This window comes from Momordica charantia (genome assembly GCF_013281855.1).
Source record: "Momordica charantia cultivar OHB3-1 chromosome 8 unlocalized genomic scaffold, Mcharantia_2.0 BLBB01000008.1, whole genome shotgun sequence".
Taxonomy (NCBI): domain Eukaryota; kingdom Viridiplantae; phylum Streptophyta; class Magnoliopsida; order Cucurbitales; family Cucurbitaceae; genus Momordica; species Momordica charantia.
In genome coordinates, this window is record NW_028275166.1 from 30,092,882 (window position 1) to 30,115,356 (window position 22,475).

At 33.7% G+C, this 22,475-nt stretch overlaps 1 protein-coding gene across 1 annotated transcript; it reads right to left on the bottom strand.

Moving 5' to 3' along the window:
* Nucleotides 1–1,543: 1,543 nt before the first annotated feature.
* Nucleotides 1,544–22,234, bottom strand: ATLIG4 (DNA ligase IV). The gene is made up of 27 exons (XM_022294173.2): nt 21,811–22,234; nt 21,372–21,463; nt 18,764–18,849; nt 18,532–18,668; nt 17,717–17,791; nt 17,409–17,500; nt 17,065–17,136; nt 15,361–15,440; nt 15,163–15,200; nt 15,052–15,058; nt 14,765–14,917; nt 14,165–14,240; nt 13,908–14,032; nt 13,783–13,817; nt 13,653–13,711; nt 11,449–11,532; nt 9,947–10,042; nt 9,801–9,849; nt 9,560–9,647; nt 6,823–7,026; nt 6,117–6,242; nt 5,895–5,994; nt 5,702–5,807; nt 5,412–5,542; nt 5,146–5,307; nt 4,075–4,224; nt 1,544–2,870 (listed from the first exon to the last, which is right to left on the bottom strand). The coding sequence occupies exons 1-27, from the start codon at nt 22,141–22,143 to the stop codon at nt 1,859–1,861; spliced, it is 3,768 nt and encodes a 1,255-aa protein (XP_022149865.1). The 5' UTR covers nt 22,144–22,234; the 3' UTR covers nt 1,544–1,858.
* Nucleotides 22,235–22,475: the final 241 nt, after the last annotated feature.

The following is a 22,475-nucleotide window of genomic DNA, read 5'->3' on the forward strand; positions in this document are numbered from 1 at the left end:
TCTTCCATTAGACATTTTTTTGAGACGTGAGAGAGCAATAACTAATTTTGATAAACCATAAAATTAAGGTGTAGTAACTAACTTTCCTAAACCATAATGTTGAGGTGTACCAATACTTGTAACATTTATTTTTCAAAATATAAATAAAAATATTATTTAAATTATGGTTGACTTATAAAACATAATACATTACAAATAAATTTAAGATTTAAGATTAAAATTTTGGATAAAAAATACACTTTTAGTCATTGAATTTGAAAACAAGTGTCTAAAGTGATAGTTTTATCTTTGACTTTAGAAAATGGTTCTAAATGATCCTTAAAGTTTATTTGACCTTGACTAATGAAACAATAATGTGGCATAACTGGATTGACAAATTATAAAATGATGTGGCAATATTTATATTATTTTTATCATAGCTATAATATTTTATTTTTTTATTTTTTATTTTTCCTCTCTTCCCTTCTCTTCCTCCCCTTCTTCTTCTCCTCCAGTTTTTGCTGTTCCATCTGATTTTCTCCATCAACCAACCAAAACAATTTATGAAATCAATCATCGTTTTAGGCGTTTGTTGCTTGCTTAATTCTCTTTGATTTATGAAAGAATATTTTTTTAGATAGAGGAAGAGAAGGTTTAAAATTTCTGTAAAGATTTTAGGGCAAACTTTTTTCTTTCATGTTTGACCTTGACCATGTTTAAAATGGGAATTCTTCACTACATCAATGTAGGGATTCTTACCTCCCCTTATCTTCCTCTATCTTCTAATGGTTTCATAAATCAAACAGAATTAGAAAAATAGAACAGCAAAAATTGGAGAAGAAGGGGAAGAAAGAGAGACGAAGAAAGAGGAAGAGAAGGGAAGAGAAAAATGAGAAAAAAAAAACACCTAAAAAAAATAATAAAACTATTTAATATTGTCACTGTCATTTATAATTTATCAACTCAATTATGTCACAATATTATTCCTTTTGTCAACTAACGCTGAAATAAACTTCAGTACTATTTAGAACAATTTTCTAAAAGTTGGAGCTTAAACTGTCACTTTTAAAAATTTAAGATCAAATAAACACTTATCAAATTTAGGAACTAACATTTCATTTTGTCCTAAAATTCTTTATTTTCTTAATTTTAAATTTTAGAGAACGGGCACAAAAAATGATTATTTTCTTCTTTTATTAAAATAAGAAACAAGAAAAAGGTATCAAAATGCAATTCTATTTTTATCTGATTAAAAGAAAGAAACCAAAACATTACCAAACCAAGAAACCAAAACATTACCAAACCAACCCAACGGACCTAATTTAAAAAATTTTGCATTACAAGACAATCTTATCAATAAATTTCAAGACACATTTGCATAACCCACTAAATTAGCCTTAATAAACGTAAAACTAGCCCGTTTATAAATGATTTTGCTGACTTTTAAAATGGTACAAAGTTATTTTTTAACTAATTAACTCTCTTTTTCAAATACATCATAATTTTCAAATTCATGGTCAAAAGTATTTTCAAAATTATATACACAAAGAAGAGCGAAAGAAAATAAAAAAAAGTCCAAACTAAATATTTCATCTCTCATGAGTCAATCAAATCCGTTCTTTATCTCTTGATAACACGAGAGAATGCATGACATTCCTATCAATACTTGATATACAAGACAGATTGATTAGACATCCATCCCCTCGCGCTTCACCCACCCTATTTGATAAACTTTTTAAGGTGTTTTGAATCATCCTATACTAACTAAATATTCTGCGTTGAAATGATCGGTCGAACTGCAACATGATATTTACTTGACTCCTTGTTAAGCTATCACATTAGAAACATTTACACAAAGAAAGTAGTCCCAATACTCGTTTTACCAATCCTTGAGCAATTCACTGGCAACGTCCTTATAGCTCACTTTCTTCTTCGTTGGCTCAGAATTGTTTTGCACTGGCTGCTTCTCCTCGAGAACAGTACTGCTACTTTTAGTTTCACTCATTCCAAGACTAGGAACCATATCTAATAACATGGCCTGAAGTGGATCAGTCATGACTTCCAGCTTCTCAGATTCTTCAATGCCTTGGCAATTGTACCTTGTAGATATTTCAATTTCTGGAACATTAGATTTAAATTCTGCAAGATCATCTTGTTCAATGACCTTTCCTTTATGTGAGGAATCACAATTTTCTGGCCATATAAACTCATTTGTGTTCGAGTTTGCTGGGCATACTGTTCCAATATTTCGTTTCTCCACTCCATTTCCTTCTGCATTTGTTTTATCATCAGTAGTGTCACTGCTGTCTGATTCAACACCGCCTATTTTTGCAGACCCCTTGGCCGTACGTGCCCGAGTTCTTTGCCCTTGTTCAACGCCTGCTTTCCCTTTCTGCATGCTCCTTGCACTTGCAGTAGGTGTAGGTCTTCTTCCTCTTTTCTTCTCACCAGTTCTCTCGGTTGAACATAAGGGCACGTGCTCAATGCCCTTGCCTTTTCGTGAAGGATCAAAGTTTTCCAGCTTTGTAAGCTCATTCGTTTTCAAGTTTTCACTGCATGGTGTTCCAATATTTTCAGTCTCTGCATTTGTTTTTTCATCATTATAGTCACTGCTGTCTGACTCAACTTCACTTATTTTTGCAGGCCCCTTGGCTGTTCGTGCCCGAGCTCTTCGAACTTGTTCGACGCTCAATTTCCCTTTCTGCATGCTCCTTGCAGTAGATTTTCCTCTTTTCTTGCCACCAGATCTCTCAGTTGAATGTAAGAGCATGTGTTGTCCTGAAGCAGCTTCATTTCTTCCTTGATCTTTATATGCATTGGAAGGAGAAGAAATTTTCTGGTTTTCTGTATTTTCTGAGGCCAATGGTGTCTCAGAATCTATGTCAGAATTTCTGCGGAGGCAGAGAGATCAAGAAGAAACGGTGAAATAACTATGATACCATTCCAGAACCAAAGAAGATGTGCATATATCTTGATTAAACGAAGCCAAGCAATGCATGCACATAAATCTATATTTTTATAATCGGCATCAGGAATTTTGAGAATTTTCTATATTCTACTTAAATTATGGGTTCAGAATATTTCGACTAGAACGATCTTACATGTTAAAACTATTTAATAGAAATTTGAAAACCTATATGATGTTCATGTCATATTTTCTACGTTTTAATAACATTTTCAAATTTAAAAAGATTGAAGTAAAATTTAAACAAATCTACATCAGTTATTAAAATTTGACTAAAATGTTAACCACTCTTAAGGCAATAAATTCTACAATTACAATGGGGCACTTTTGCAACAAAAAAAAAATGAAAATCACATATGTACTCTTTTTCGTCTCTGAATAATGAGAAGGAAAAAATAGTATCGATGAAGTGTTAATATTAACACATAATCAATAAATGAATATCTATTCCTAACTTCACACAAAAGAACATGGCACAGATGTAATAGCAGATCATATCTAGGAGACAAATTTGAACTTCCTATTTTATGGACAAAATATATAAAGGTAAAAATTTTAAAAGATTTAGAGTTCGAGTAAACATCAAAACTGAAAGTGGTGACTAAGTTTGACCCCATATTAGGAAAGTGCAACATAATTTATGAAAGCTAAAAAAAATCATAAGTTGTACGATATATCCTATTTCAGAGGAAGTGATTTACGTTGAACCCCAATGACAAACTCATTTACTTCAAATTAATAAATGGAGACATCAGTCACTAGTCAGTCAACATGTATATCATGCTGATAACATTTTGCAGGCCTTTATCTCATATCTGGAAAAACAAAATGACATGCATGCTACATCAGCATCTATTTATGCAGAATGCGTTCTGCAGATAACAAGAAACTCATCTAAGTGAATAAATCCCATGTTTCCATTTTTAAATACGATAGCTGAAAATATACCAGTGTTGCATCCGAAATAATATAACTAGATACTTTACCTTATAGGAAAAAAAAGAAAAAGGGAAAAAAAATACTACACATTTTTTCTCGTTAATCTTGATATTGAATATATTCAATATTTGTTAGATTTTAATATTTGAAATGCACAAAAAGTTATCCCAAGTTATTGAGTTCGAACTTACAACTTTTCGATTGACTTTTTCCAATTGGGTTTCAAGCTATATGCATCTTCTTGTAACCTGTGGGCCCTCTCCAAACAGTCTTCCAACCACTGATGTGCAACAATATGAATCTTATTTTTCAATATGACATGTTTCTCCGCTTCATTGAAGCTGTATTGAGAATAGGTATAGAATCAGCATGAGCTCAAGACAAGAAACAAAGACCATAACCTTTCAAAGATGATGAGTTTCAAAATTGAAAGCTGCGAACTAGGTTCAGGAACCTGTTAAGATAGTCACAAGATCAAGGAAGAAACAATCGTGTCTTTAAGTCATGAATCCAAAATATGGATTATCATCTCAGAAAGTAATGTAATGATCATCAAAATGACTTCGTATCATAAAAACCAATATAAAGGAAGGCTAGGAGCCTCTCATGAAACCACACACTTTCATTAAGACCGGGTTGTTCAGGCACCTGTTATGGCTTGAGTGAGTTTCAAATGAGTTTATGTCACTGTAACTTTGACCTTCTAACAAGCTAAGACAAGTATCCATCTCTACATAGTACAAACCTTGGTAGCATAATATTACACAAGGAGATAGGAAGGTAAAATCATGTCAACCTGGATTAAGTTAGAATGGAAGAAAAAAGGAAACCTCACAAGAACATGTCGTTCAAGATACCATGTGTATTTATCATTTAGTTTAAACTTGAACCTTAAAAAACCTTTCTTTAGTTTGTGAGGATTTAAATCTTTATCTAATATATATAAAGAGGATGTGATACCACTTAACTGAAAAGGAAGCAAGAAGGCTTCTGCCTTTCAGCAATCTAAAAATTCTATACTATGCAATATTAAATATAAGATTCATACATAAAAAAGAAAAATAACATATTAAGGAACAGACAAGCACAAATGGACGTCAAGGACTAGGGATCCTCCAAAAGCTAAAGAGAATAAGATAACATATAGTGATATAGAAGTGATATAAGAAATATAATAACGATTAAAATAGATTGAGCATTATAAGGCAGATGCAAAAAACGAATTTCCACAATCAAGACAAAACATTGAGAATAACAATTACCATTTCAATACTGTTTCACAATCCACGGAAGATCCAGGTATACAGAAGACTACAACATGGGTAGCAGAAACATGGTTATCACTGACTTTTCCACCTCTGAATGAAACTTCAACCTTCAATCTCCTCATTGAAAGCTCCAACAGAACATCCCAATCAAATTTCCTACAGAAAATGTTATCATGGAAACTCAACACAATTATCCATTAAATGTCAAAATTGATTGTTAAATCAGTTAATTTTACGAAGACTTGATATGGAGAACTTACAAAGATGGTCTTAAAGGAAGGAAGTAAATTTGGAAACCAACAAATATACTCCATTCATCTTTTGGACAGTATTTCCCCCTGTAGTAGTCAATAGCTTTCACATCTTCTGATCTACTAACGTTGCTTAATAGCTGACAGGAAAGAAGTTAATCTCTATCTATTGCAGAGAGAGAGAGAGAGAGAGAGAGAGAGAGAGAGAGAGAGAGATCCTCAAAAAAACATGCAACCCCTTGGGTAATCCTGCACTTGGAAGTAGAAAATGGACTAGATATGATCTTCGTTAGGCATACCTGTTTCAGGTCTGCAAGTTCAAGATCCCAGAAGTACGAGTCAGAAAATGCATCAATTTCCTCTTCCAATTTTTTCTTTGAATGGTCAGAGAGAAAGAGAAAATGCCTAGAAAAGCATGAAGTTCAACATTTCATTACACAGTTTACAAACGGAGGATTTTCCAAAAAAATTGATGAGTAACGGTTGCATTACTTAGGCTGTAGAGGCAGCAGTTTCTTCTGGGAACAACATTCCAACATCCAAGAATAATGAATAACATCGCCACGACGTCTTGCAGCCTCATATTTGATGCCTGCTAAATTTCTTCACCAATTAATAGTTATAAAAGCACATGCATGTGTAAAGATGTGAGTGCAAAACTATGTGGAGCTGGATGTGTGATAAGCGTTTGAAATCAGAAAGAGAGAGAGAGACCCTTGGTGTCAGCAGCAACAGAGTGTGTAACAGAATCGTTCAAATTCATAGAGAATGTACCCCCATTCTCCACAATCAATCTGTGCAGGGAATCGAGAGAATGGGTTGGAGGCACATTAACAATGTCTGCATATGTCAAGGTTCAACATATCTTCAAAAGCGTCAATGGAATCTAGCCATGTTCAAATTCATTCCAAACTTTCATTTATTCTATTTTATTTTTTGACAAGAAACAAGCACTTTCCATTAAGTACAAAAGAACCAAGGATACTCCATACGGTCGGGATATAAAATAAGAGGACCCAGTTTCATAAATAAAAAAAGAGCATATATACTCGAAGTATTAGTATAAGAAAAAATATGTGACATTATTCCAAAATTTAATGAAACATGAAGGCATTATTTAAGAATGTAAGTTTACAAGCAAGCATCTTTAACATCAAAAAAGTTCCTACTTTCATTATCTTCACTAGTCCTCTCTAAATATTTTCCATAAATCACAAATGGTCTCAAGTAGTTTGCTTATTTCTTGTTCAACGTTGCCAAAATGAAAATTACCAACATCTCATCATACAGCTCTGTAACTGAGTTTATGGGGCTTTAATATCAATGTTTCAAAAAAAAAATATCAATGTAAAGACTAATGATTATTTCCAGAATTTAACTGAGAGAGATAAACTAAAATGTCATTTAAATTTTAGGATACAAAATAACATATTTGAGAAAATCAAGGAGTCCTCTTTAATGCCAGAAATATCGGTCTGAAGTAAATGAGAAGGAACAACAGATACGCTCTTCTTCCTTCTCTTTCCAGTAGATTTAATGAACTTTCGATTACTATCTTGCCAGCCACTATTATCTGTGCCCCTTTGCGTGTTACCATTACTTGAATGAACCAACTCTACAAAAGCTGCAATAAAGAAACATAAATAGAAAAGTAGTTCAAACAACTTACAAAAACCGTTTGTGAAGAGACTAACATTATGTTTGGACCAATAGGAACATGCTTGTTTTGTTTAATTGAGATTCGGCAGTTTGAATGGAAGATTCAATCTACAACTCTGTACTTATATTTCAAAGCCAGGTGAGAACAGATTTCATACAGAGAAAAGTGTATCCTTTTTCTAAAAAATTGAGACTAACAAGAAAAATAATAAAAAGAGAACATTTTCAGGTGTGGTCACCAGAAAATTCTGTGTTTACATTATTTAACTCATGACAGGTTTCTGCCCATACATAGAAAGATGTATGACCATTTCTACATCCAATAAAATCTATGTTTCTTTTTATAAAAAAATTCAAATTACAAAGACAACATTTTCAGGTGTAGTCGCCAGCCAAAGACAACATTTTCAGGTGTTGTTGCTAAACAGCCCTTAATCATAGTATTTACAAGTGAAGCATGAGTACAGAATGCAAATGTATGTCTTTTCTTTTAACGAGAAGCAAAATTTTCATTGATAAATGAAAAGGAAGTGCATGTTCAAGGATACAAACCAAACTCTCAAAGGAAGATAGTAAACGAACATTTAACTTGATGTAGAAATGGATCTCTTGTTTTATTTTAATTCTATGTTATTTACTTTATTGTGCTCCTCTTTCACCCCTTGGGATTTGTATCTTTGAACAAGGGTGTTTTTTCCATTCATAAAATCTCGCTTCTTGTCAAGAAAGGAAAAAATTTGTCCTCACAACGGAATTCAGAGTCAGAATATATGATTTGTTCTCACATGAAGCTCCCACTAACAAACCTTAGTCACATTAACCTTTTCTCCCTAAGTGGTTGTCTGCTTCAGACCCACATATTGCATGAATCGGAGTAGGGTTGTTTGAAGAGTGGTTATGAGATCAACCAAGGAACCTGAACCCACACTTACCGTGCTTAAGCATTTGGTTCTGATCCTTAATGAGCTTAGCCACCTCCCCCGTTTTACTGAGCCTAATGGGGCTCAATACACAGAGCTTTGCTCGCACCTCAGGTTTCAATCTGTTAGTGAAGTTGCCTTCCACAGCCATGTCCAAAAGTTTTAATAGTGATGCCGCATGAATTTTGAACTGACGTTAGAACTCATGTACAGTGCTTTCTTGCTTCAACACTTGAGTACGTGTATAAAGAGTTCCCTATTGCAACAATCAGAACCGTGCTATTGAGGTTGCTTGAAATTTTGTGCAGCTATGAAAAGAACATCAATTATTCGTCTAACAATATTATGCCATTGCCCACCAAACTAACCATAATTCTGTCCATCCTTTCCTCCTCATAAACTTGATCATGTTCAAAGAACTTCACTACCTGAAGAAGCCACCCATCAGCATACCTTTTCTCCTCCTCAAAGCATTTGGCTTAATTCCAAATACAACTCAGATTCTCTCTCTCTGTTGGAGCTTTTCCTTTGTCCAGTTTAGCTTGGACCATGGTTCCCTCATTGATCTTATTTGTTTGCTCCAATTGTCGTGACAACTTCCCCACTCCTTCCATTAAAGCTACCAACGTTTTCTATATTTTCATAATCCCCTGTGCTTCCCTTGTCATTGCTCTCATGCGAATCTCCACTACATCCAACCAATTATGCATCTTCCTTCCTCTTTGCATGCTAAAAATAGAACTTCGAAATCAAATGATAGGTTCTATTGAATCCTTTTACATTACCATGGTGCAATGGAAATATTACGAACTCTCTTATTCTACCATATTACAAACTCTCTCAGACTCTTCAAGAGGCTTGGACATTCCTTTCCCCAGAACGAATTTCCCACCGTCAAAACAAACAACCTTCTACACTTTCCTAACCTGCTACATATTCCTTTCTCATAGCATAATACAATTTTATCTGTTACTTTTTTTTTTCACTTGTACAAACTAAACACACGTTTTAAGTTGCCATTATTTACTGCATAACTAATTTTGGATTTATTTAGACCTAGCCGATTTCCTCCTAGCATAAGTAAATCTAATCTATGGCTTCAATTCCTATCACATAGTAAGTGTAAGATGGATTACTGAATTGATTAGGAGATAACTGATGATTAGAAAGTTATTTGGATAGATTGCTCTTTTTCACTTTCATTGGTAAATTTTTTTATAAGAAACTAGACTTTCACTATCAAAGAGTAGATACAAAAAAGGGGAGATCATTTTAATAAGTTTTTATTTCTCATTTTAGATAGAAGATCTCTTGTCCTCTTTTCTTGTAAACATTTATTTTATACCTATACATTCTTGTTAGCTAAAAGAAAAAACAGCTACAAATGTAATTTTCCCGAAAAAGTTACTTTAGTAATGCAATGATGAGGCGGGTAAAGGAGACAACTGGAGGATTCTACTCTAATAATAAAAAAAAAAAAATATATATATATATATACATATTACCTGTGGGTTGGTTATTTATCAAGATAAAATTAAATTTATTAGAGAGAGCGTTCAAAAAGAGTATTTCTCTCACATTGCACATCAAGACATTCATGCCAAGGTTTGTCATATCGAACACGGTCTATGCGCGGAAATCTTAGGCTATATGGTGCTGCAAAGACCTAAAACAGCATAAATCAACAAAACCAGGTCATAAAGTAAATATTTAAAGCTAGAGTTCCATGTGATAAGAGAAAACATTCCATTTTATTCTTTAAGAATAATAACACAACTAGATAAGTGGAAGGATTAGAAATCATAGTAGAAAAACACACCTCAGACTTTATAGTTCGTATATCACTGGTAATGGAAAGAATGATTGATCTGCAAAATTGAAAGGAAAATTGAGACAAAGAAGATTCATTTTTCTCTACCATCAAAAGCTTTACGAGTGTGGCAAAAAAGTTATCAGAATGCTAACTTCTCAGGGCTTTCAATCCAAACATCTGGTCTTTCTTTTGAATTATTTGTAACTTGGTAAAAGCTCGGTGCAGCCTTCTTTGGATATTCACTTTTCCTGACAAGAGACAGCAAGTACTTCAAGAGATATATCAAAATATTGTAACTTACAGACAATGGATTGGCAATGTCTATCAATTTGTGTGCAGCAACAAGCAAAATGACCAGAACCAGATCTATGTTTGAAAAGCTCATTCTTGTTTTGAGGCTGAACTCCAAAATGAAGATGAAACCGCTTTAGCCCATTACAAGACATGCTCTGTATTAAAATCATGGTTCCATGGTGTGGTGGTTAGCAATCTAGACTTTGAATCAAGAGACCTGGCTTTAGCTCCAGGTGGGACCTTTCCTTCATATCATTTAAAAAAGGCGTGCTCTAAATTTCATAAGAATTATAAATAAAAAAATTTCTTACTCAAGGATGTACTTGGTATTCAGATATTTTGGTCTTATACATGATGATTCGATAGCATTATTTTCAATAAACAATTTGAAGATAATCCTTGTTCTGCTGAGTTATTGGGCATTCATATGTAGGTTCAAATCCAACTTGGCAATGTTACTCAGTCCCCATTGTTTACCCATTCTTCCTACTCACCAATTTCCAACCACGTCCTAAATATTTCCAGGCTTGCAGTGTGCAATCCCCCAAGTCCACTCCCCTCTCCTCATTTCATAGGCTATTATTGTTTGGGCATCTACTCCTAAAATATCAATCCCAATGCCCAATCATTCCAATTATAAACATTTAGAAGTACCATCCACGTGATTTTTGGATGCAGTGTAATATCTTTTTAACAAGAAACGAACTTCTCATTGAAATAATGTAAAGATAAAAATGTGTTCAAAGAAAACACCATGAAGAACTAACACGAGAATCCTAGAGAAGAGAAATGACAACATAACAGATACAATAGCCAGAGGGAAAATGAAAGCATTCCAATTCATACAAATATCACTAATAAATATTGAGCAAATAAATTGTGAGGCTTTGAACATATCAATATCAAATCTTTCCACCTAAACTTTGGATTTGTCCTAAAAAATTCTTTGATATCTTTTCAACAAAATTCTGAAATTATGGCTCTGACAATGTTTACCCAAGGAAGGCAACCACAAGGAGGTAAAACCAGACTGGTTAACACCTAGACTAAATTCTGACTTGAACATTGTAAAAAACCCACTGAATCTTACAAATTTTGAAGATTCACTATATTAATCTATAGCAATCTGATTTAAAATAGATATATCAATTTCTTCCCAGTTATATTTATGTACAAAGTGAATAAGAAATGTTTGGAAATATTAATTTAATGTAAAATACATAGAAGAGGTTAAAATGAGTGAAATACATGGTTTCCCATGGGTTAGGAATCACAAAACCCTATAAAATTTAGATGATTAGGTAGGACCTGTCAATACAGGCAGCATAAATGAGTGATCAGAACATTTTCTAATTCATACCTAAAATAAGGCCTCAGTTTGTTTGTAACAGCATCTAAATCCTCATCAGTAAGTCCAGTTCCTACTCGGCAGAAGGAAATAAATCTGCAATTTAAAGAACCTCTTAATCAGCACCACATGCTAACGGACTTATTTTTTAAATAAAAGATACTTTGAAACATGTAGTAGAATTATTAACTCTGATTCAGTAATAATCATTGCCATTATCATAACAGCAATAATTTTTGTATAGTTGTAACTTACATCGAGATATTTAATTAATTATGGTGGAAGTTAAAAAGAATCCATTTGCTTTAATTTCAGTATCTGAAAGTCATTGGAAGTTTAATTATGACTATGGACCCACATTTAGTTGGTTGAAGTATTTCCAAAATTATCCAGGACTACTTCAACTCTTGAATTTACTTCATTGACAGATTAACAATTATGTACGTAAAATTCTCTTTTTGTTGTCCTATTGGATGCTAGTTCATAATCTCCTCACCTCCTGCAAGGTGGAGATGACTTTACTCATTCACTAAGAAAATTTCTCAAAACTGTCTTTATTTCTTTCTTTCCTTTCCCTTCCTTTCCTCATCTTTTCCTCCCTTTCGCATAAGAATTACATTTTCCTCCCCTTCCTACCAAATATGTTAAGTGGTGTTTCTTTGTCCCCCAAATCCTGACTTCTTCCCTGGTTCTCCATAATTCCTACAAGTGCCGGTAAATGCTTCAAAGACCTGTCTCTTGCAAGTTCCTCTATAGTCCTATCATCAGTCCATTTTTTGGAACAATTTTTCCACATCCTTCCCGAGTCATGGTTACCTTGTATTATTCTGTGATAGGGTAAAGCTGACCTGATCTTGTATATTGTTCCTTAGACCAAACACATATATCTCGCTACTTGTTAGTATTCAAGTTCGGCCAGGTTTTTGTTCGCATTGTACAATCACTCGTTGACCTCATGCCTTATTGATATTTTTTAATACTTTTGGTTCATTGTCCTTATTCCTAATTGATATATATATATATATATATATATATATATATATATATATTCTTTTTGTGTTAGTAATGCTAGTAGGGATATATAAAGAATATTTGTAGTGTCATATTTGTAATACTCAGTAGTTTCGTTAAGAGTTAATAGTTAAATAGAGTGAGTTGTGAGATTTGGGGGTGAACATTTTGGAGAGTAATTTTGGAAGAGTACCAAGTATCCCAAAGAACTTAGAAGCTCGTATTTCATATACCAGTTTTAATACAAATAAAATTATATAGCCTTTGAAGAGTCAAGATTATTAGGATTTACAGATTCTATTAATCTTTGAAGACTTATTTCCCTACGGATCTCAGTGGTTAGTTTGTTATTTTGATATTTCGGTGGGGATCAGGAAGTCGGCCTTAGTATCACTGATTCTGATTTAGAAGTTTGAAGTGACTTTGAGGAGTTCTTTCCTTCTTTAAACCGTTCTTCCTCTTTACCAGAAGCTCCACTCGACTTTTTAGACATTATTAAAGATCTTTCTCTACTTTTCAGCTCTTCAAATATTTGATTGTTCGATAAGTGGTTGTTCTGGTTTCTCTTTAGCAAGTTATGATGGGAAGAGCAAGTCTGGAAAGGAAAGTTGTTAAGGCCTTTGCTCAATCAGACTTTTGGTATTACAATGGAAAAAGGTTTTTTTGGTGTTGCTTTTGCAGATTGAAGGATGTGGCTTTGGTTTTTTAGTTTGTCATTTTGTCTAGTTCTGGGTTGGTTTGTTCTTCAATGTTTTTATTCTCTTGTATTTTCCTGAGCTTTGTTCTTTGTTGGTTATTTTTTTATCTTTTTTTTTTGGCTCTCTGGGAGTTTATATCCTTGGACATTTTTCTTATTTTTCATATTATCAATGAAAAGTTTGTTTCTGGTTGAAAAAATAAAAATCAAATTATATTGTTCTAGTTCCTATGAAATTGATAACAAAGCATGTTCAATCCTTGAGAATGGATCTAGAACTTAGGACATGTAACTGGTAATGCACAATATAGAAAAAGAGTCATTAAGAGATCTAACAGCAATCAGATTGAAAAGAATAGAATTAACAGTAACTACATAACTCCTTAAAAACCGAAAACCGAAGCCCAAATAGAGGCATTAAACCTAGTCAGCTTCTTAGGGATTTCAAATTTTCAATAGAATAACAACACAACAATTCTTAAATGAAAGCTTGACATGAGAATCTTACCGTCTGGGATATGCATTCGAGGGTGAACGCTCAGCAAGACCCATCAGAAATTGAGCTACCTTCATAAATATATGTGTCAGACTTAATCTTCCAAGAAAATGCATCGTACTTATTTACTAGAAAATCTAACCTCCCCACCCCGTCGCCCAGAGCCATAGTAACCTCCTATTATCAGTTAACAAAACATTTAGATATAAAAAAAAAATGAGAATTATGCTTATGCAAACAAACTGAAAAACAAGAAAACTTTAAGACCTATGATGAGGGCATCCAAATCAGATCCAGCACGAACATAATCAGGCTTTAATTTTAACCACTTCCCACTACGATCACCAGGTTCCCACTTGGAACCCATGTCCTTAATAACAATACCTTCATCTCTAAGCAAAAATTCCCAATAATAACAAATGTTCTCAGGAAATTAGAACATATATAACTTATAAGAACTTGGAAGACAGTAGACCTAATAACAAATTTGTAATATTTTCTTTTCAGTAAACTGCAAAAAATACCTATTTTCAATGGTATTTTTAAAAAATCTTTCCACATCATCGGCATTATAAGCTCTTTGTGACCAAGAAGGATCCCCTGCATGACAGCATAGTTAAGATGCATCATCCACGATGACCTATTCCCATTAAACTATTGCATAGACCTTATCAATCTAAAAGTAAAGTTCTTAAGTATTTACATGATATAGCTCGCTAGTGTTTGGGCTATCTTATGGGATCTTTAGTGTGAGAGAAACAATAGAATTTTTAGAGGGATGGAGAAATCTTGAGAGGAGGTTTGATCCCTCTTTGGATTTCATATTTCTCTTTTGAGCCTCGGTAGTAAAGTTTTTGTACTATCTGTTAGGTCTTATTTTGTTAGATTCAAGCTCTTTTTATTTTGGCTCCCTTTGCTTGGCTATCTTTTTGCATGCCCTGGTTTTCTTTCATATTTCTCAATAAAATCATGGTTCCTTTTCAAAAAAAAAAGTATGGAAATATAGAATTAAAAAATAAAACAATCCAAGCCCCAAGAAAACCGATTTAATTATTTATTAGGATAGATGTCTTTCAACATATTAAGCGAACATAAATAAGGGCATAAATTGATATGTATTTTACCAGCACAGTCACTATTAAGACCACCATTAGGTACTAAAATTTCCAATCGTCCCTTCACAGGCTTGACTACATCTCTCAGAAGCTCATGTCTTTCTTTCAAACTCCTGTGAATAACACTAGTATCTCCAACATAAAGAACATCGAACGCAACATCTGTCCATTCTTGTTAAGATATAAGAACTATAACTTCAATTTCAGTGATACGAAATTATAAACATATTTTTTCAATCAGAACATTGAACTGAACCTCCAAGCTTGGTACAGTTGGAAAGGAAATAAAAGGATACAGCATAACTGCACAATGGAAGTAGAGAAAGACAAGAACAAGAACCATAAGTCAAACTACTATCCTCCAGCAGTTATAGCAAAAAAAAAAGTAAATTATCTCAAAAGAAGACCTGACGATCGCTGTCCAATCCATCCTTTGCTGCCCTTGCTGAAAATGAGGTAAAAAAAAAGGTTGTATGTTATAAGCAAATATATATGGTCAATTTCCAGTTTTAATCCTGAAGATTTAGATGCTTAATTCAAAATTTAAAAGGTGCAATTGTCACAAACGAAAAAAATAGAAGCTAAAAAAATCTAAGCTAGACCACCTATTTCTTGGTTTGAGCCAAACTCTGCAAAACGGTTTAAAGATTTATCCCACACCAACATTTCACCATCAAGTATACACCTACAAATAATTCAAGGGAAAGTTACGATTCTTCAAATTCATAATGAACTTTATACAGCATAAAATACTGTAACCTTTTTCTACAGGAAGAAAGGAAGTAGTCCACTGGAAGATCAGCATTAGGAGTGCAAATGCATAATCACGCGTGCATCAAATTTTTGGATAAGAAACTTACACAAGGAGTTAGACGTTGACAAAAATGTCGAGCATTTTTGTGGGTCATTTGGTTGGACAGAAACTTGAGATTTTTCCACTATAAAAAAACTTTCACTATCTGAGTTACGCACCGTAGAGATATTTTCTAATGCCATCAATTTTGGAAAAAGTGAAAAAATCCATACCCAGACAAGTTAAAGAATTGAGCCTATAAATACCTTTTGAGACTTTGTTCATTATACAAAATTTGTTCCCTAACCATACTGTTTCTTTTTTATTAATCTTAGATCGTAAAGCCCTCATGAGTCTTCTTTGGTGGTGGTTTCCTCCACCCTAGACTCTAGGTAGTTTTGTCTTCTTAATGTCAGGTCTCTTGTCAAAAAGAGGTAAAAAAAAAGGAAGTCTGGAACTAACAAAAATATCAATGCCAAACAGAAATCTTGAAAAATCTCAGACACACGAAAACTCGTAGAAATTATTTGAACTAGCAAATAAAGCTCACTTTATAGACTAGAAATCATCATTAACAACTCTAACATCCATAAATATAAATTAAACACAAAATCTAAACAATATCCAACAACGGAATATTATGAATTTTTAAGAAATAATATTCATAAATAAACATAAAAAAATCATTAATGATAAGTGCACACCAGGAGATAGTATTTATATCCATTTAAAAGACACACACTGCAGAGGGGAATAATAGAAACAGTATATGAGAATAAGAGAGAAATTACAGTGTAATACACTACAGAGAAAGAGGGAGAGCAGTAGAAGCATTGGTTGATGAGTGCGCATGAGAGAGATGCATGTTAGAGAAAAAAAGAGAAGGATTCACAAGGCTTATCCTCAGATCAAAAGGGTAAGAAAGTGGCAATGACGAGAGTTATACCCTCCTATTGTATCTTTATCTCCTCTACTACAACTACACCCTTATCTCCTTCATTTGGTCGATCAGGGAGAAAGTCTGAAGAATATTACTCTTCTACTACAACAAGCTGCAGAGAAATCAATTCTCATCTAATTTCTTTTCTTAGCTGGCCATCAAGCTCCTCAAAAGACCAAACTTTTTGCTTTCAAAAATGGGCAAGCCAACATGAGCATAGCTTAGCATTTAAAGTCCTCTTTAAGTCACACCTCTACTACTACTGTATGAAAAGGGAAAAAAAAAGGCTTTGGAAGCTTATTATCGAGAACATCCAGCTTTCACGGTTTGACACATGCAATGCACATGGTTTGATGCTCTAACTTATTTATATTTTGGAATTTGATCATATTTTAAGTTGTTTCTTTAATTGGTACCAAGGAAAAACACTTTCTTATCTTCCAGAACCTGATTGTCTAAGCTAATACTAATAGCAGCCATGAATGATCACATTTTAAAGAAACTCATGCTATTTCAAGAATGTAGGAAAAGCCAAAAAATAAAATAAAATAAATGCTTCCAAAAATTAGAAGATACCTAGTGGCAATAATATTTTCAACAATAACATCAGACATTCCACGTCCATATTCTGAGTGATCGAGAAAGTTCCTGAAGATGAGCAATACATGTAGAAAGAGAGAAAAAAAAAAAAGGAATAATGCAAATGGAGTAGGAGGTCAATTTTTCCACATTGATCACACTAATGAACCACAGATGTATACCTGTAGATCAACCAATATTAATAAAATGTTAATTCCATTTTTGTAATTTCTTACACAGCGAGTTCAAATGAAAGGATAACTTGTATGGGCTTCATCAAATGGTTTAAGAAGACAAGGAAAAATGGAAACAGATGATAACTTTAAGTCACGTGCATCTACCTTGAAAAGAAGTGTATTTCAGTTCCATTCTTATGAATTTGAATACGGTCACCATCAAACTTGCATTCGACTACAACTTCCTTCCCATGAAGCTAAGCGCCAGAGAGAAACGTGGTGAGCATGAAACATAAAATTTATAAGAAGTAAACTCGATGTGTATGGTAGATTAAAAAATAAATAAATAAATAAAGACTACCATGTAACTGTAGACAATTTGAAGATTTTAAGTTATTGTATTTTCAAGGTATTCAACCATTAAAAATAAATAACGAACTCAGAAGACAAATATTACAGTAAAAGCTTCACACCTTCTTCCATGCAGCATTTGCATTGGAAACTCTTGAAGCCAGCTGCGGTCGCACAGCTTTTCCAACTTCAATGTCCTTTAAGATCACAGTAAAAAAAAATGTAAAACATTAATTATGTACTACAGGAATATCAAAGATATTATGTGGCATCACCAACAACATGTTTTACCTAATATCGATGACATTCATTGGATCAATGACAAAGAATACGAGTACAGGTAAATTTTCAAGCCTACTACCATCAGTCTCATTATTGCTCATTTCTTCATATTTCTCTTTGTATTTCAATCTCTCTCCCCTCCGGCCCCCCTCCCTCAATCTCTCTACCCTTTTATTTTAATTTCATCTCTCTTTATTTATATATCTCCTTTCTGTGTACTATTTTGTTCAAAACTGACTTTCCCCTCTCTTCATCTATAAGGTCCCTCCCTCTCTTTTTATTTTTATTTTTTTCAAATCTTTAACTCTCTCTACGCCTTATTTCATTCATTGCTCTATCTTTCAAATCCTTCAATTTATTACTTACCAACCGTTTTCCTATTTATATAAAGGAAAATTATAGAACAACGAAACAATATATGAAAATAGTGAAAATCTAGAGGAGTTACATTTTCTTTTCTTTTCTTTTCTTTGTCTGGTAAAAAACAAGTTAATCGAAAGGGAAAATCTGCAAAGTCTAGGGGATACGAGAATCTCCAACCAAAAAAAATTATAAAAACATTCTTCAATTGACACAAAACAAAGATGGAAAATAACAAAAGAAACCTTGTTAAAGTCATCCAAGAGAAAGATTTAGCTCCACGTTTTTAACAGACCTGACGCTTATGCCTTTTTCTACGATCCCTTAGCTTTTCACAAACCAGTTTTAAGTCACAGGTGACATTGAATAAGTCTTCTGCATCTGGATGGAACTCATGAAAAATGCTCTTTTCACTAACTCCCAGTTTCAGATCTACAAGATATACAAAATTTAAAAAAGTAAATTGCCTGTATGAGAACTATTGCAAGATCTGGAAATACATATTTGTAGTAAGAAAAGTTAAAAACCTTTGAGGATTATCATGACAATCCACTTCATTTCCTGTGCATTCGTCTTCTGTATAAGAGTAGACAGAACTGCAGTTTTTTCTGCTCTGCTTTTAAAACCATCACATATAACAGAGAAATGTGAAGCGGTAAAGACATATTTAGATGGAGACGCAGTGTAATAAGATTATGCCAAAACTCAGAACCCAGAAAAGCAAAATATCTTCTTTAGCCATGAGAAAATCTGATAATAAGACAGATTACAAAAAGCTTCATATTTTTTCAGAAATATACGAGTAAAGAAAATGCAAATAAGCAAACAACACTCCGATCTAGAGCCATAATAAACAATTTGTTAAAATACAATTTTAGTCTCAGTACTCATATGTTAATTCTGGTACTTTCAAATGTTACAATTTGGTCCTTCAGTTTTTGGGAAACTTTCAAAAAGTTTTCCTTATTCGTTGACTTCACGGGCAACAGTTATAGCAAGACATTATTAGTTCGATAACGAGGAGGCAAATGGATATGTTAAGATTACTACTAGATTCAATGATTTTAAGAAATTAAAGTTTTTCCTATAAAATACGAATTGATAGATAAAAAGAAAGAAAAAAGTTCAAGGATACAAATGGTTGAAGGGAGCGGAAGGAACAACGAACAACCAAAACATAAAGAAAAGACCCAAAAAAATACAATGGTCAAAATAGAACATTAATGAACAAAAAGCCTACCCTAAAACTAAGAGCAACTGAAGCTAAGACCAAAACCATCAAAATGCAAGACTAGCTACTAATCCACTGCCCCAAGGACCAAACTTTGGAAGAAAAAGCCAAGAATACTTCGGCAAGAAGGGTTGCACCAGTACCCTTTAAAGCTACTAAACACCACAAGGTATATCGAAAAGAACCCCTACTCAGCCAAGGAAAATACAAAATCCTTCGGAGCCTCCATAGAGTTGAACTCAACGCTAATGATAGAGGAATTTCCCCTTGCAGAAGGGAGAAGAAGCCCAATTTTGCTAGGATCTTTCGAAATGCCATCTAAATATCCTTCAAATTATGAATCAATGCTACTGACACTAGCCGTCGAATCATTATTAAAATCCGAAATTTCCTCCTCTAAAGAATCTTTGATGGCATTTTGAATCAACTTTGAGACTGCTTCGACTGTAGACAGAAGGATTAGGCCACTTGTATTTCACTAGATAATCTTCAATGACTGCAAATTACTTAACAAGAAAACAAATGGGGAGAAATCTTGGTCAAATCATAACGAATCAGCTCTGTACTGAATAAATTAATCCTGATTAATGCTTTTGGACTTGATTTCAAGTAGGATATACCAACTTCCTCTAAGTACGTCAAAAAATCAACACTTCCAGATTCCATGATAGGACCGTTAGCCTCCTTAAGAGATTTGGAAAAGATCTCTGATGAACCAATCACAAAATTCAGATCATTAATATCTGTATTAAACTCGAAGGGAGAACCCTCTTTCACACCTGCTACATTATTTTCATTTAATAAATCAACCAGTCCATCATATTCCACATCAAAGTGCAAGGAATTTACCTCTTCATCTTCCAAGGGATTACTCTCAGATTCAATGCTACTCACGTTGAGATCATTTAAGTTTTCTAGACTATCATTAATTGAGAGTAACCCCTCAGATTGATCAGCTGCATTCTCCAATGGATAAGAATTAAAATCCTAATCAAAGGCCGAATTCAAAAGAAATGGAAGTTCTTCCTTACGGAGGTGAGTATCAAAGCCACTCATGCAAACTTCAACTATGATGCCATACATGAGCATCTCACCTCATTGGTGAGTCTTATACAAGGAAAACAATGAATCCCAAGGCCATATGTGACATCTTTATCACATGCAAATTAATATCAAGGCTTTGGACATTAACGCTCTCTGTCTTCAAATGGTCTACCACTTTACTCGCCGATACAAACCTCCTTTTGGCCTACACTCTTCCGGGACACCCCTTTTCAAAGGGAAAAAAAGATCGTTTGTATGCATTTTGTTAGAGCTTTCGTTTGGACTACATAGATGGAAAGGAAATTGTAATTGTAAATTTTGTTTTGTTTACCAGCAATAGATGCCTTGGTTAGAGCCTCACTAGCTCCGTCACTGCTCCAAGCACAAAGATATAATTGTAATTTCATACTTCTTAAAAAAAACACACACATTAATAGTTCAATCTCAAATAGGTGTTTTAAAATGATACAAAAAGTAATTCGATTCAGCTTCTTTATGGACCAGTTCTTTCTCCTCGAGCCCATTTAATATGAATCAATGCTCAATAAAGCTAAGCTATTCTTTCAGAATTGTGGTTCGTGAGAAATAAAAGGATTTTTTTAAGAAAATAGTAAACTTGGCTATAGCACTTTGATCTAGCTAAATTCAGGGATTCTCAATGGTTTCAGTTTATAAAATTTGAACATAACTGGCATGGTCTTATTTGTCCGAATTGAGATGTATTTACTTTCTCACTATAGCTTTGCTCCTTTTTTACATTCAATTCACTCCTTCGGGAGTTTGTATCCTTGAATAATTTTTGTTCCAAATTCAAATAAATAAATTTTTAAAAAAATGTAAAATTAAGTATCAAGTTTAACCTGTTTTCACTTAAAGCCAAACGGTCCAGCAGATCATTTAACTCTTTAATTGTTAGACCACCAGGGGTCATTCCTTGCCTGCGCTGCAAAACCTATTGCAGCAAGAAAAAGAAGGTACAAATCTATTCAAAATAAGTAACTCGTATAAATTTGGACCATAGCATTCATGTAAAATCTCAAATTCACCTAATTCCAAGGTACAAGCATGTATACTCATTATGAATCAACATTCATCCATTAACGAAGAATTCCAGAATTTCTTGCTCATCATACAACTAATAAATTACATTGAGTTAAATACATGAAAAGAAAGGCTAAACGGGTAAATTAATCTAATCAACCCCACGAGTTCAAAATAAAAAATTACATGACTAAATAGAAAGATGTGCTAAATCTTTACCAATAGAGTTAAAAACGAAAGGAGAAAAGCAAGGGTCACCTCGGCAGCAACAAGAGCGAAATTGCCGGCATTAGCTCCAGTCTTAGCACCGCCTTTGCGCCAATTGTTAAGACGAAGAGCGTCGTCGGAGTCTCTAGAGATGCCAAGAGCGTCGATAAGGCAAGTGGCGAGTACAGACTCCTTGAGGCCATAGGTGCCGCGCTCCCGGTCGAGGGTGGGCAGAATCAAGCGGATGGCGGAGAAATAGTCGGCAGAACTGCAGAAGGTGTCGAGAAACTTGCGGAACTTGGAACGCTTCTTGGCGGAAGATTTGCTCCGCTGAATCCAATCGAACAGAGTTGATAGAACATTGAAGTTGATGAGCTCCGTCATGGTGAAGACAGTCGGAAGTTGGAATTCGCCGCTCGGAGTCGGAATCGAATCATTTGCGTGGCTTGCCCAGGAAGGATTCCGATACTATGATCTAAAAACAATTTAAAATAATAATAATAATAATATTTATTTAAAAAAAAAGGATAAAACCTTGATCTCCCCCTTAAGCTTTTTCTTACTGCATAAATTTTAAATTTTTTATCCTTATAATATTAAGTTTTATACAACGAGTATGATTTAACGATAATTGATATATATTTTTAATTATGTGGGTTCGATCCAATTAGTTTTCTCTGTAAAAAATGTAATATCTATTTTTATTTCTTTATTTT